This window comes from Gasterosteus aculeatus, chromosome 1 (genome assembly GCF_964276395.1).
Source record: "Gasterosteus aculeatus chromosome 1, fGasAcu3.hap1.1, whole genome shotgun sequence".
In the NCBI taxonomy this organism is placed as follows: Eukaryota; Metazoa; Chordata; class Actinopteri; order Perciformes; family Gasterosteidae; genus Gasterosteus; species Gasterosteus aculeatus.
Genome location: NC_135688.1, coordinates 22,231,920 through 22,247,283, shown reverse-complemented (window position 1 = coordinate 22,247,283; position 15,364 = coordinate 22,231,920). Strand labels below are relative to the sequence as shown.

The window sequence follows — 15,364 nt, the reverse complement described above, 5'->3', positions numbered from 1 at the left end:
TTTTGTCTGAAGAAATACGGAAATATGACCACTTATACAACCCGTCATTGGCGGACTATAAGGATGCGCAGATGGCCTCCAATTCATGGAGGGAGAACTTCAGAGTAAATAAACAAACCAACGACTTCCACACACAAAGACGGCATTCTTTAGGTCGTCTTTGACAAAGACGTCGAAAAAACGATACTCCAACTATTGTTCTGGCGGTGAATTGCTTTGCAACACACGCAAGCCTTTTAGAACCCTGAATTGAAACGAGACCATCGACATGACTGCGCGAAAACACGCAGCCGCAGTTGCATAAGCAACTGCGGCTGCGCTGCTCTACTCCTGTTTTAAAAATGGGCGCTTTTCAGTGTTTTTCACCTCTTCTTCCTGTTAAAAGACACTCATTCCGTCTGTCCAATTAGAAGGGTCTGTCCTCTGCTAGATAGGCCCAACCCTTTCCGTAAGAAACTAATGTCGTTAGGTTTTCCTATTTGCTATCATGTTTTCTGCCGTTGTGATTTGCACTTCAGGGCCACCGTATGAAAGTATGCTGCTCATTAATTCCTTTGAAATCTCTATTCATTTTCTCATTGACATGTCCGAGCAAATTCCTCATGAATAATGAAAGCTTCAGCTCTGATCTTATTTTGGTGTCTTTGATCAGGATCATGACACACTGCCAACTGCTCTTATCCTTATTAAGAAAGTTTAATCAAATTTTATTGTCTCCTGTTCAGCACGCCGCATCTACAGTAACAACAACCTCTCCACACATTCTGTGAAATTATGGCTCAAAGGTTATTTGGGGTAATGCCAGTTTATAAAAACAATCCTTAGTCAGGTCACTTTTTTTCTTCTTTGTTGGCTAATGGATTAAAATGTTGATCAAGCAGCATCAAGTAGTTTTCGAAAGTTTTTACTTGTGTTTGAGTTAAATTCGCCTCTAGGCTTGTTTAATTTCCAACAGCTTCTGTGTTACATTAGAGGTTTGAAAATGATCATGCTCTCTGCCTCTTATTCTTGCCTTCTGATCACCCTTCATCAAGATCAACTCCACATCATGGGAATAAGATGAAAGCAGAGACACAACAAGATAAGAAACACAATGATCAAAGAAACAACAAATGCTCAAAAAAACGCTCTCCTCGCTGCAGCCGGAGGCTCATGTGGATCGGAATAATCAACAAATACCAACTGTAACGAAAGTTGAAAGTTAGAGTTTTGGTTGAGCATGTCAAAAGTGTCGGACCCTGATGATTTGAAAAGGGTTGTTTCAAGACAACATCTGTACAGTCGTATGAGTCAGTACTATCTTGTGTGTTCTGTGTGTGTGTGTGTTTGTGTGAGAGAAAGTGGGGTGAATGAGGGCAATGCAACCAGAATGAACTGGATTTAGGGACAAAGCAGGAGCTAAGGGGGGTGCATGAGTAAACTCCCATGAGTCCAGACAGAGACTCAACTTTCCCCTAAGACTACCTACAACTATCTGCTTAACAAGTAAGTAAGCTTTTCTTCACTTCACATTTTGTAAAATGTAGCAACTTGTTTTAAATGACGTCAAAAAACAGAGAACTCATGTGGCTGACTGATTTTAACCATATTATCATCCCAGCACTTGAAATGCGAGCTTTGCTAATAGCCTTAAAGTTGTTAGACTATAAAAATGTGTTTTTAACTTCAAAATACGGTTTTGAACTTGAGCTGACATTTCTAAAAACACATATTATATCTAACGTTACTGTATCCTTCTTCGGCTACCTGTCCTTCCCTTGGGTTAAGTTGTTTGCATCTGATGCTATGTTTCATTAGTCTTTAGCCCTTTCACCACATTTCAACTTTACAATAGTGCAAGAAAAGCTCTTCTATACATACTTCATGTGGTCTGTGTGTTTGTGTGTGCTCACACTACAAGAGATAGGCATCGGAATCATTGAAATTTGGCCATATTAGCATATTTTAGGGTTTGATTTAAAACGTTACAGATGCATATTTTGGCTTCCTGCTGATTTAAGTAGTTCAGCTGGGTTGTGCTGTAAGTTTACGACACATTTCCAGTGTGTGTGTTAGGGAGAGGCAGATGGAGGAGGCTTAATTCAATTAGCTTTAACAGAACAGTGCTGAGCAACAACCTGCAGGTGATAAGAGGACCACACACATGCAACTCAATAAAACTAAATTACCCCCACGGTGAATATTTATCAGCAGTCAGTCATGAATTACATTCACGTGTATGATCGTGAATTTCCAGCCAGAAGCTTCACCTCAGAGAGTAGAACATTTTTATGTGATAGTTTCATATTCATAGTTTTTTTTGTAACATACCCCATTCATAGCCTTGATATAAAAACATTTATATTTACCTGTTGTCTTCATAAGGTAAGTATTTATTAATAACCATGCACGCTTAGAGTTCCATTTGTCTTTGCATTGTGTACAGTGCTGCTGTGTTTTGATACGAATTGTAATATTGATTGATTGACAGGTAATATGAGTAACTTAAATTACAAAAACTAAACAACACAATATTGAAAATATGCAGGATAAAAATTGAGGAGTCACCTAAAAACTACTTTGCTACACAGTGTGAAGAGGAGACTCTTCTTTCTCTTTATAAATTCAATCCACTTAATACAACATTTCTCACACAGATGTTTCACATTAAAAGTCATTGTTCCTCCCTTTCCTGCTAGGTTGTAATCTAAAAATCTACAGAGAGTGCAGGAAGTTTGGCAGGAGGAGATTGAGCTCACAGACTCATCACGTGACAGAATTCATATTATGTTAGTAGCTACCACATGTCAATGAAAGGAATACAGATACTACTCATGGTGAGAATATTGGCTTTTCTGCAATAAGATGCATACCGGATGCTAAAAGTGTTTTTTAGAAGTCGGTAGATGCAGTTTCACTCATACATTGTGAGTCTAACTGCCGACTGATTAAAACCGACTGCAATCAGATGGAGACAACAGAAAAATACAAATACACACAAATATACACTATGTGCCTCTATCTTCTGCTATACAGGGACCTATAAAATGTAATTTCCGACTGCCTGCTTATCAAAATACCAAATTACAGAGTCAACACACACACACACACACACACACACACACACACACACACACACACATACATGGAGCCTTTATGTCCAACCTCCTTCACTATTAATAATTTGGTCAGATTCCAAACTAGTGAACAAAATGTGTCTTTTTCACAGAACAAATGGCTTCTCAAAATTATAAGGATACCTGCCACATAAATATATACTGTAAGAGGATGTGTGTGTCTGTTTGTGTGTGTGTTTTTTAAATAAGCAACCATGACTCTTGCACCAGTCAGTTAAGAATACGCCAACTCTACCAAAATGAAAGATTATTTGTTGTAACCCTTGTCCTAAAGTCAGACGATGATAGCATGGAGAAGGATATTAATACTGCTACAATGACAGGGAAGTACAGTTACCCCAACAATGAGCCGCCTGTCTTCACAGAGAGAAGGAAGGATCAGGCTGCCATGGAAACCATTGTGCCCCATTTCACATTGAACCCAGGGAATTTTCCCCCTTTCTTTATTTCAAGAACTTGGACCACTTGAGTGTTTTTTCAATCTGTGCATGTGTGTGTGTGTGTGTGTGTGTGTGTGAGTGAGGGAATGTAATGGTACTGACTAGAGGCCAGATTAACAATAAGCTTGTTGCAGAACATGAAATGATTGAGGTTTTAAAGCTACACTTCAAACTGAAAAGTATTTCTAATATTTTGTCCCCCTCGAAACACCAACAAATATACAGTGTGGCGGATAAAGGTAGGTATTCTAGTGAAGAATAGAATCTAAAACATAACGATGGTCAACTGGTTAAATAGCCTCCTGCCACATATGCCGCCAGTGTTTCCGTTTAAACAAGGGAACCTTATCTCTGTCTACCTTCATGTTCATGAGGAAGTGTATAGTGTGAGGACTGGTGTACTCTGTTTCTCAGTCCTGTCATATGGACATCCAGGCTCCGATAGAGAATCAGAGCAGAGAATAGAACATCCTTTGAGGAATTACCCCAGGATCTGTCCTCGTGTGAGTGTTATACATCCTCACAGAAGCTACAGTACATTCGTTCATCCCAAAATCAAATGTCTGCCTTTATGTATGTATCTAGAGCAGCGAAATATTTTCATGAACCTTTTCAAAAATGTTTCACTGAAGCATTATTGCTAAATATGCAGAAATCCCAGCAGAAATTAAAGTATTAAATTAGGAGCAAACCAGCATGAGTGCAGTTGTGTCACTGCATTATAAACAAACCAGTAGTGATACCTTATATATTTTTTACATTAATAAGCAAACTAATCCTGCAGACGGTGCTCTGGAGAGGCAACGACTGAACTGAAGCCATGTTATTGAAATTCACTGTTCTAGTTTTTAGCAGGATTGATGTCTTTTTATTTAACCTGTTAAGCTCCAAATCCCCCCCCTGCCTAACTGAATTTATGAATGAAAGCTATTTTTGAAGCCACATATCGGATTAAACAGCCGGACCTGGGCTACCAGATGTCAACATTCTTATAGCGCCAGTCATCCCACTTGCCACATTTCTGACTGTATTTTCCTGTTCAAATAAAGGGGGGAGGCAGCGACGAGCAGGGCCTCCTCTCGGATTGCGCAATTCCTCCCAAGTAGAGTAGCCAATGCGGCTCGGACCCAAGTTTAGCGTGAAAATTGGATGTGTGGCGGGAGTGCGTGACTAGAAACGGGCCGAAATGAGTAACTGTCACGTTCAATGCATGACACTTGAGAGCCCTGCAGACAGATGGCATAGCTAAAAAAAGTCAATGAGTCAAGTTTGACTCATCAGTTTGTCAAGACTGAACACATACAATCGGAATCTGACTAACCAAGGACGACTTTCAGCCCGAGCAATAACGTCCATTTATACTCCATCAAGAGTCTAGAAAGGATGTCTTTCTTCTCTCTGATTGTTTTTATGTTATCAAAACACCTCCCTAGTCACCCACGGTGTCCCCCAAGGTTCCGTGCTTGGTCCCCTCCTCTTCATCATTTACATGCTTCCCCTTGGACAAATCATCTCAATTTCCACTGCTGCACCGACAACGACAACTCTCCGTTTCCTCCAAGACCATCACCTCAGTCACCCGCTACACTCTCACTGCCTGTCTCACTGACATAAAATCATGGATGCGACAGAACTCTCTCAAACTCAATTGCAATAAATCTGAAATACTCAGCATTGGCCCTATGGAACATTGCACGGCTGTGGCCCTTCCTGTCAGGATCCCACCAGCTTCACTCACTCCTCCCACTCGTTCACAGTCCCCTGAATTCTAATCACCGTCACCTGCACCTCATCAGTTCACCTCCCTTTATATTTGGCTCCTCTTCACACACTCAGTGTCTGGTCTCGTCTCTACAGGACACCACAGACTCCAAGCTACGTACCTGAATCCCTACCGGCTGCTCCAAGGGACTCTCCTCCAGTCCGTAATGTGGAACTCAGACTACCCTCCTGTTAACGTTCAATCCTGATCATCTGCCTGCCTATTCCTCATATCTCCGTCTGCTTCCGTTATCGTGTGAATAAACTATTGTACTCACCTCACGGCTGTCTCCTGTCCCCTATTCGTGACACTTCCTCTCCCACGAAATTCTTATTCATGCCCTCATAACCTTCAGACTCGACTTCTACGACAGTTATTATCTATTTTTAAATCTTTTTGTCTCACACCACACCAGAGATGTGTTTTTACAATGGTCAGTGTGAAATGTATCTGCCGGCTGGCGACAGTCTGTGTATGTACTGTATGTATGCTGTATGTCAGGGGTGCCCAATAGGTTGATCGCGATCGACCAGTCAATCTCAAAGGCAGTACCAGTCGATCGCGGGCCATCGATAAAAAATATGACGTCACGCATGCGCGGTCTACCGCGGGAGATGACCAAAACTAATGCTAATGCTAATTAGTGATCCTTGCTTACTAACGAACACATTTAATTTCATTCCAAAGCAACCCAGGCTGACTCCAGTAAGGTAATTACCAAGAATGTGCAGGATGCTTGTGACGGTTTCCTCCTTCAGAAAGATGAGAGGCTTGTTGTTTTCTTCATATCGACTAGTTATGCACTGTTGGAGCGCATGACCGCTACTATTTACCGTTACTAGGGGGGGGGGGGGGGGGGGGGGGTAGGGTAGATCGCCACGTTGAAAAGTAGCTTGTGAGCCAGAAAAGTGTGGGCACCCCTGCTCCATGTTAATGTCTGTATTTTGTATACAGCTGACTTCGGGACAATAAAATCGATCTAATCTAATCTAAACAGCATCCTCTACGGCTCTCCCAACAAAATCCTCAACAAACTCCAATATGTTCAGAATTCTGCCGCTCGACTGCTCATCTCCACCCGCCTCTACGAACACATCACCACGGTCCTATGTAACCTCCACTGGCTCCCGGTCAAATACAGGATAGACAACAAAACAACCTGGCCCTTACCTACCTTTCAGACCTCCTCCCCCTCCACGCCCCAACCCATTGCCTCAGGTCCATCAATGCTAACACCCTGAAGACCGGCAGGACCAAGCATCGGACCTGCAGCGACAGGGCCTTCTTAGCTGCTGCACCTTCCTGGAACACCCTCCCTATCCAAATCTGCCAGGCTCGCCCTCAAAACTCACCTTCAAATGCTAATTCATTCCGTGCAGTTTTCTCCAGTTATTTTTTGGGGGGTTCTGTTTGTTCTTTTTGTTGTCTGTCTGCTCGTTTCGCTTTCTTTTTTGCCTGGTTTTGTTCTTGTCTTTGTGAAGCGTCTTTGGATAGCTATAAAAACGCTATAAAAAAACTATAACTATTATTATAAATTATTATTAAAGACTGATTTTTAGAACTATACAGAATTACCTGTAGCTAAGGAACAATGAGCCCTGGAGCCTGTAGGAAGGAACTTCTTTGAATATAATGTCTGATGGGCTTCCACGATCATTTGCTTCTGTTGTATTTATGGCTGCTGACTTTTTGGAGTGTAATGCAGGACAGCCATGTGTAAAGGCTCAGTGTGGTGGGAAGCACAAGTGTCTATGTCTCTCAAACTTTAAAAACAGGGTACAAGTGTACAAATACCCTGTTAGGTGAAGGAAGAAAAAAACCTTTCAGCTAAATGAAGGAAAGTAAAAAGAAAACAGCTTATAAATACCCTGATATGTGTTTCCACCTGGGACACCGGTTTTTACCTTGATTACGTTTATATTTGACATCACGTATGAGTTTAATCAAAGTTCTGGGTGAGTCTGCAAAGCAAGGAGGTGCAGCTGTGAAGCAAAGTGCAACCAGCAGGCACTACGTTGTATGAACCCTAAAGCTAACAAGCTAGTTTTGTTGCCTCAACATAGTGTGTCTGAGGATTTCATCATGTGGTAAGGGCCCTAAATATTGATGGAACCCATATGTTTGTACTGAGGTATTAATAGACATCAAGATTCAACATCATTTTAAAACATGTACAATAGCAATATCTTCTTCAGGTAGCTCTAACTAGCAATATACGCCTGCTCTATTTGTATAAAAATAAGCAGAGGCTTATGTGTGCTGTGTCTGACAACTTCAAATGTGCTTATTTTATTGAATGAAGGCTGGCCGTGTTCAGAAGTCCCCTGTCAGCTTGTTATGAGCTTTGATCGTGTGCTGAGAGGAGCACATCACAATTCCTCATGAAACAACCCAAAGGTTAGGGTGAACACTTTTAAATATTCCTTTTCTATCTGCAGTTTTTTCAGGATGAGGGCTGCTATGCTTCTGCTGGTCATCACTCTCATTGCGGTCGAGAGTGTAGCTGGAGGGAAAAACAAGAAAGGTAGGATTCTCTCTCTCTCTCTATGCTTTTCATGTTACAATATACTTGTATTTGCATGTTCCTGCAAATATTGATTGCTGAAGCCCAAATCTCATTGAACGTCTGACACATACTAACAATAGGTCTGTTACCCATAGGTCCATTGTTATAACATTCCATAATTCACATGTAAAGATATGGCATGTGCAAAAATGTGCAGATCATTCAAGACACATAGTATCAAACTTATTATAAATGCAAGTTTTGCCCCGTCCATGCTGAAAGCAGCTTACTGTAATACTAAGTCACCCTGGCTGCCACAGGAAGCCCATTCAGCAGGAAGATCAGAGTAATGAGGCGTTGTCACTGAGCAACAACTTCCAACAGCTCAGACTTTCAGATATGCTCCACCAACCTGCTGTGAGCTCCAGGATTAGTTCACTTTTGCCCTCAAACAGCAAGTGTAAGCAGCGCACCATTTGAAGGAATTCTTCAACCTGCATTGTTTTTGAGTGTGAGATAAGAAATATCAAAACTGGAGTCTGGTTCCTCGAGAGAGTAGCTCGGCAAATTAATGCTCTGGTTCTGTTTTACCACAAGAAACCCTGAATTCAGGGAGCGAAGCTCAGGAGGATTGACCGGTCAATCCCCGTAATAGCTAACATTTTTAAAAAGCGGCGCGGAACGAATAATGTGTGCTCATTTGCGTAAGTTGAAGTATTCCAACTTTAACAAAATATACACCTGACGCTGTCTTGCGATAGCCAATCAGCGTTGAGATGCTGCCAAAGTGTAAATATATTTTATGAAATGCCATTCACCGGAGACAGATAGACAGGCGATTCGCAGCTGAGATTGAAAGCCTGTAGTTGGTGTCCAACCGAGAGATCCTGGTACCAGATCCGAGCTAACAGGTCATCAAACTGGCTACTGGTTAGCCTGAAGTAGCTCTGGAAGCTGCAGTCATCCATACGCAATCCCTGCAGAAGTTAAAGGAAATTCACCGAGCTGTGTGCGGCTACCAGAGGTGGAAAGAGTACTGAAAATGTGTACTCAAGTACAAGTACTGTTACATTGCTTAAATTGTACTCAATTACAAGTGAAAGTACTATTGTTAAAAAAATACAGTAAAACGCTACAAGAGAAAAATGCGGCAATCACAAAAACGACCGGAGCACAAGCGACGCAAACTTGAAAACACATCCGGTGGAATTAACCAAGGTTTATTATCAAATAATGCAAAGGGGAGAGGGGGGAAAAGGGTGAGAAAACGATAACTCAAAAGTTCTTCACCAGGATGGCCAGGGACATCCCCAGATTCCTACTGGTGCAGAAGAGAGAGAATATATTTAGTTAGACTCCTTTTGCTGCGCAACATCCCTGAATCTCACTCTCCTTGCGTTCCAACTGTCCCGCTCGCTTCCTCCCTCGTGTCTCCTGGGAGGAAGGTTTAAAACAGGTTCCTGATTGCCTGCGTGATTACCAACACCTGGAAGGGGAACTCAGTGACACCTGGGGTAGTACCGCCCTTCCATTACCATGCCTCTTGGTGGCCCTCTCCTGGCCCTTTCTCGCCACGTGGGGCACTGCTCACCGGCTGGGCCATCACAAAGTTCACTCTAAACACAACCGGAACAGGCCACTAGGGGGTCTCGACCTGTGGGATAGTGGATGGACAATGGGAGATCGACCACAGTAACGACGGATAAGAAAGTTAATGTCCTTTATGTATTTTTTAAACACTTGGCCGTAATCATAACTTTGGCCGTAATCAGCATTCTTTCTTTTCATAACTTTCTTCTCCTTCCATTTCTTTCTCAAATTCTCAGTCCACTCTTTACACCGCTCTGTATTTTACCTACAGAAACATTTGCCTGCTGCAGCAGCAAATTGGCCTTTCCTTATATTACGTCTAAGAATAATTGGCGCGGGCGCGATCTGACAGCCAATAAGGATTTGCATTGAAAAAAAAAATAATCTGACGGTTTGAATATTATTTTAAATTGTGGGCATACTCAATAGTAGGGCTGCAACTAACAATTAATTTGATAATCGATTAATTGGTTGATTACAGTGCATCCGGAAAGTATTCACAGTGCTTCACTTTTTCCACATTTTGTTATGTTACAGCCTTATTCCAAAATGGATTAAATTCATTATATTCTTCAACATTCTACACACAACAACCCATAATGACAAAATGAAGACTGTTTTTTGCACATTTTTACAAATCTGTTAAAAATAATGAACGAAAACCTAACATGTACATAAGTATTCACAGCCTTTGCCATGACACTCAAAATTTAGCTCAGGTGCCTCCTGTTTCCACTGATCATCCTTGAGATGTTTCTACAACTTGATTGGAGTCCACCTGTGCTAAATTCAGTTGATTGGACATTATTGAGAAAGGCACACACCTGTCTATATAAGGTATCACAGTTGACAGTGCATATCAGAAGCCATGAAGTCCAAAGAATTATCTGTAGACCTCCGAGACAGAATTGTATCGAGGCACAGATCTGGCGAAGGGTACAGAAAGATTTCTGCAACATTGAAAGTCCCAATGAGCACAGTGGCCTCCATCATCCCGAAATGGAAGAAGTTTGGAACCACCAGGACTCTCCAGTAGGAGAACCTTCCAGAAGGACAACCATCTCTGCAGCACTCCACAAATCAGGCCTGTTTGGTAGAGTGGCCAGACGGATGCCACTCCTCAGTAAAAAGCACATGACAGCCTGCCTGGATTTTGCAAAAAAGCACCTGAAGGACTCTCAGACCATGACAAACAAAATTCTCTGGTCTGATGAAACAAAGATTGAACTCTTTGGCCTGAACGCCAAGCGTCATGTCTGGAGGAAACAAGGCACTGCTCATCACCTGGCCAATACCATCACTACAGTGAATCATGGTGGTGGCAGCATCATGCTGTGGGAATGTTTTTTCAGCGGGAGGAACTGGGAGACTAGTCAGACTTGAGGGAAAGATGAATGCAGCAATGTTGAACATCTCTGGAGAGATCTGAAAATGGCTGTGCACCGACCCTCCCCATCCAACCTGATGGATTTTGAGAGGTTCTGCAAAGAAGAATGGGAGAAACTGGCCAGAAATAGGTGTGCCAGGCTTGTGGAATCATACCCAAGAAGACTTGAGGCTGTAATTGGTGCCAAAGGTGCTTCAACAAAGTATTGAGCAAAGGCTGTAAATACTTCTTTATTTTTAACCGATTTGCAAAAAAGTTTTCACTTTGTCATTATGGGTTGTTGTGTTCAGAATGTTGAGGAAATTAATGAATTTAATTATTTTGGAATAAGGCTGTAACATAACAATGTGGAAAAAGAAGCGCTGTGAATACTTTCCGGATCCACTGTATTTCTTCCATTAATCGATGAATTGCATTAAAAAAAAACGCATTAAAAAGCTTCCCCCCCTTCATTCTAAAACAGAAATGCAAATTCACATTGCAAAAATACATGAAGTACAGGTTGCTCCTTTAACATAATTTATAAAAATACAAACCAGAAAATTCAACAGGATTTGTTTTAACGTCAGAACTTGTTCTCTATAATACTTGCACACTCAAACACACCCCCATGTTCACTTGAAGCTTATTCATTAAATTATTACCATCATTGTAGTGCACGTTAAGTAAATGTATCACCCCATCTGAGTACAGCTAAAAAACAAAAAGTGCTATGAGATGAATTTAAAATGGCATTTGTCAATAAATGCATTACGCCTAGTTTATACTTCTGCGTTTTCAGAGACTCAAGGACACGCAGACGCAAGAGCCCCTTGCGTGTCCCTTGCGTGCCTTTTCACACCACCTTGTGTGCGTCGACCCATTTTTCTCTCTGCAAACGTTGGTTTGCCGCTGTTACATGCCTACTGGTTTGTCTACGCGTGCGTGTTTGTTTCCCCCTACAGCGGCAGATGTTGTCTGCCTCGGTCACCTGATTTGTCACACATTCGCAAAAATATATTGCTGAAAATGTTCAAAAGTCATCACATATCTTTTGCAGCCATTACGATTGTATAAGTGAGCACTACATCACTGCCATGTCTGAAGAAATACATTAATACAAGAAAATACATTTATTAAAAGATCGCCTCGACCTGGATTCGAACCCTGTCAAGCAAAATAACAAGACATTACAAGACAGCTGCGCTACGCCATCAGCCACCCAAGCTTTCTAATTTCCTTACTATTTTATATACTTGTCATGAAATTTTACATCGTCAGTGGCTAGAAAACCTTTTGGTTCAGAGTGAACCAAGACAACAGTTTTTTGGTTTGGCTTGTTGGTTCACAATTACATTGTGGATAGCGGAACGCCGGAGACAAGTCCCGGCCCTTTTCCTTAAGTAAATGACGCAAATTAACCACAAATAGCTGGGCGACTAATGTGACTAGTCTGTGAATGGTTTGAATTTTGTGTAGTGGGAATTGCCGGGAGACTAGAAAAGCGCTATACAAGTAGAGTCCATTTACCATCTAGTGGGATGATATGGTGCCAAATCACTTAGCACTTTGTAAATACCTCTTGTCTAAAAGGCTTTGAAAGTTGATATGACATTACACAGTGGAGGTTGATGAATACAGATCACATCTGTTACACTAGTAGTCGTTGAATGATGAAATAATGTTGAACCGATGCATGTCTGATTGTTCTGTCCTCAGAGAAAAACAAGCCTTCCCAGTCCGGGTCAGAATGCACCAACTGGCGCTATGGCAACTGTGTCCCTAGCAACGGGGACTGTGGATTAGGGTTTAGAGAGGGGTCATGTGAGCAGCAGAACCAGAGGATGAAATGTAGAATACCGTGCAACTGGAAAAAGAAATTTGGAGGTAACACACACACACACACACACACACACACACACACACACACACACACACACACACACACACACACACAGTGTATCTAATGATAAGGTAATGTTAGAAAACTTAAATGAAAAGGGCCAATCAGAAACTAACTGAATGACATAGTACAGTATGCGAACACAACATCATCGTGAACTAGTAATTAACTATATCCTATCCAATCCTGTGCAGCAGCACTGTATGAATATACATACTGTTTATTCATGTGTGTAGCTATAATGATAGACTTGTTGCGAGGTATGAATTCAAATTGATTCAGAAACAATGATTCAGTAAACAGCCTGTAGCTTGTACTGTGAAGTCAGAAAATATTTTTTTAACCATGGTGCTCAGAGATTCACCATATGTATTTCTCTTAAAGGAGACCTGCACTGTTATGTAAGCGCTTATTTGTCCCTGATCACTTCTGAATCACAGTAAAAGTGACTAAACAAGTGAGTTTTCCATTTCTTAAAGCAGACAATGTAAAAATGACTTGATCAGTGGTGGCGTGAAGCACAGTGGTTATTTAGAAGTATCTATTACATTAAATGTTTAGAAAAGACAAAGAACATTGATTTGTATTTTAAAAAATTGAGGACAGGTAGAGGTGGAGTTTGAGTCAGGCCCAATTGGTGTAGCGCCAAGTTCCATAACCTAACTATGGTTGTGATTTGGTAAGACAGTATATGAGCAAAGTTGTTGTCTTACTCTATATCAGATAACTAGGAAGGCAGCTGTTGAATGAATGGAAGGGATGAAAAAGGGTAAGAAGTCAGATTATGTGGTTGTGGTTATGACTGTAGCAGAAGATAAATGAGATCACAGACATGTTGTGATGTTATAAAGAACAGTAGGTACAATGTACGTATTGTCAAAATGTCAGGCACATTGGTTTGAAAACATGCATGATTGTGTTTGAGCAATGAGAATGAACGTAGCTAAACTTTCATACACGTTTTAAAGATGTGATAGGTCTGCTTTACTGGAACATGCATGTATTCAAAGATGCATATGTTTATCTTCTGTGTGACTTCTCTCTCCCAGCTGACTGCAAGTATCGCTTTGATAGTTGGGGAGAGTGTGATCCAAGCTCTGGCTTGCGGACCAGAATGGGGACGTTAAAGAAGGCTTTGTTTAATGCGGAATGTCAACCGTCTATTTCTGCCTCCAAACCCTGCACTGAAAAAATCAAGACACGAAGCAAAGGTGAGACTGATAATGTTGACATGATAATTATAAGATGATAAGGATAAGATTATAAGGATGAGATGCTCACAATGACCATAGTAAATCCTGGTGTATTGCAGGTATAATGTTTATCATGTTCACCATCTTAATTGATTTCACGTCTTTGCATGCTAAACTGTGCTTACCAGTATTAATCACAGTGCTCCGAAGGCTGACAATAATGTCATCAGCTTTGTGTGTATTTGGCCATGTATCAAAAAACGGGAAGTGGAGGAGGACATGGGAGGTGTCAGACATTTCAAAAGAAAGCACACCTATCAGGTCCATATGTGTTTATGCTGTGTGGACCAGGAATGCTCTACAACAGTTTCATCTCTCATCTTCAACCGCTTACCTGGGGTTGTGTCACGGGGGCAACAGTTCAAGCAGGGGACCCAGAAATTCCCTTTACGTCCACGTCTACCGGCTATTACTGGGGGATCCCAAGACAAAACATTTGTAGTGGATGAGCGTAGTCCAAGGCCCCTTCATGTACCTTGAAAGAGTAAAGAGCTGGTCCCTTGTTCAAGGACAAGGACGAAATCCCCATTGTTCCTCTTCTATCCGTTGTTTTGAACTGCCAGCATTCAGTCTTCTATGAGGACTGCACTACCATTTAACAGTTTGCAATTCTGTTAGATTTTTCTTTAATTATAGACTATAATGTTTGAGCCTATGTCTGTCTTTTTTCCAGCAAAGAAGACAAAAGGCGAGGGCAACTAGAAGTCTGTGGAAAGGAGTCAAAGAGCCAGCTGACAGCTGCACAGTGCCCCCAACGCTTATAGAATAGTTTCCTGATTCTTATAGACACATATTTGAATACAGGTTTCTTACACCTTAACAAACCCATTATGTATGTTTCTAAACGAAAAATAGAAGACAGTAAAGTACTAAATCTCTTTAGGACTAATAAAATGAGTATTGCCTACACTGGCTTCCAAATCAAAGTGCATTTGGAATATTAAAATTATATATTTTTCAAAACCACCACCTTACAAATTTGTTTAACTTTGATAAATGTTATAACATTTTCCCCGTTGAGGTGTTCTCATTAAGTGATCCATCATCGCCTCCAAACCTTTTCTTGTGCTCCACTCCATTATAGCTTCACTGGGAATATGAGCTATTTAAACTCCCAGTTTTCTTAGCCATTCTGAATCAGTTCTTGGATGTGTCGGTACCATCCACACACAAACTGTATACTTTGTGTTCTATTCTGTCCCAATAAAGCAGCCATCCGGTTCAAAACTTCAAATCACCACGGGTATACTCGTATGAAAGTGCATTTGGTATATCAGGTAATACATTTGCCTTAGGGCACAAAACCACTAACCACCTCCCCACCCACAACCCTCTCTCACTGAAGAATTGCCATTCCATCTATCCTGTCCAAGGTTTGCTCAAACCGTATTATTTTCTTTTGTTTATTGAACATTGCCCAACATGGTG

General features: G+C 41.3%; 1 protein-coding gene across 3 annotated transcripts; it reads left to right on the top strand.

The window, feature by feature from the left end:
* Nucleotides 1-1,135: 1,135 nt before the first annotated feature.
* mdka (midkine a) lies at nt 1,136-15,364 on the top strand. 3 transcript variants are annotated; one of them, XM_078104411.1, is made up of 6 exons: nt 1,325-1,485; nt 5,414-5,481; nt 7,757-7,842; nt 12,500-12,667; nt 13,733-13,894; nt 14,610-15,364. In XM_078104411.1, the coding sequence occupies exons 3-6, from the start codon at nt 7,767-7,769 to the stop codon at nt 14,636-14,638; spliced, it is 435 nt and encodes a 144-aa protein (XP_077960537.1). In that variant the 5' UTR covers nt 1,325-1,485; nt 5,414-5,481; nt 7,757-7,766; the 3' UTR covers nt 14,639-15,364. The 3 variants fall into 3 exon arrangements, with proteins under 3 accessions (XP_040038460.1, XP_077960537.1, XP_040038467.1); XM_040182533.2 differs by having other exon boundaries at nt 1,414-1,485; nt 5,414-5,477; XM_040182526.2 differs by lacking the exon at nt 5,414-5,481 and having other exon boundaries at nt 1,136-1,485.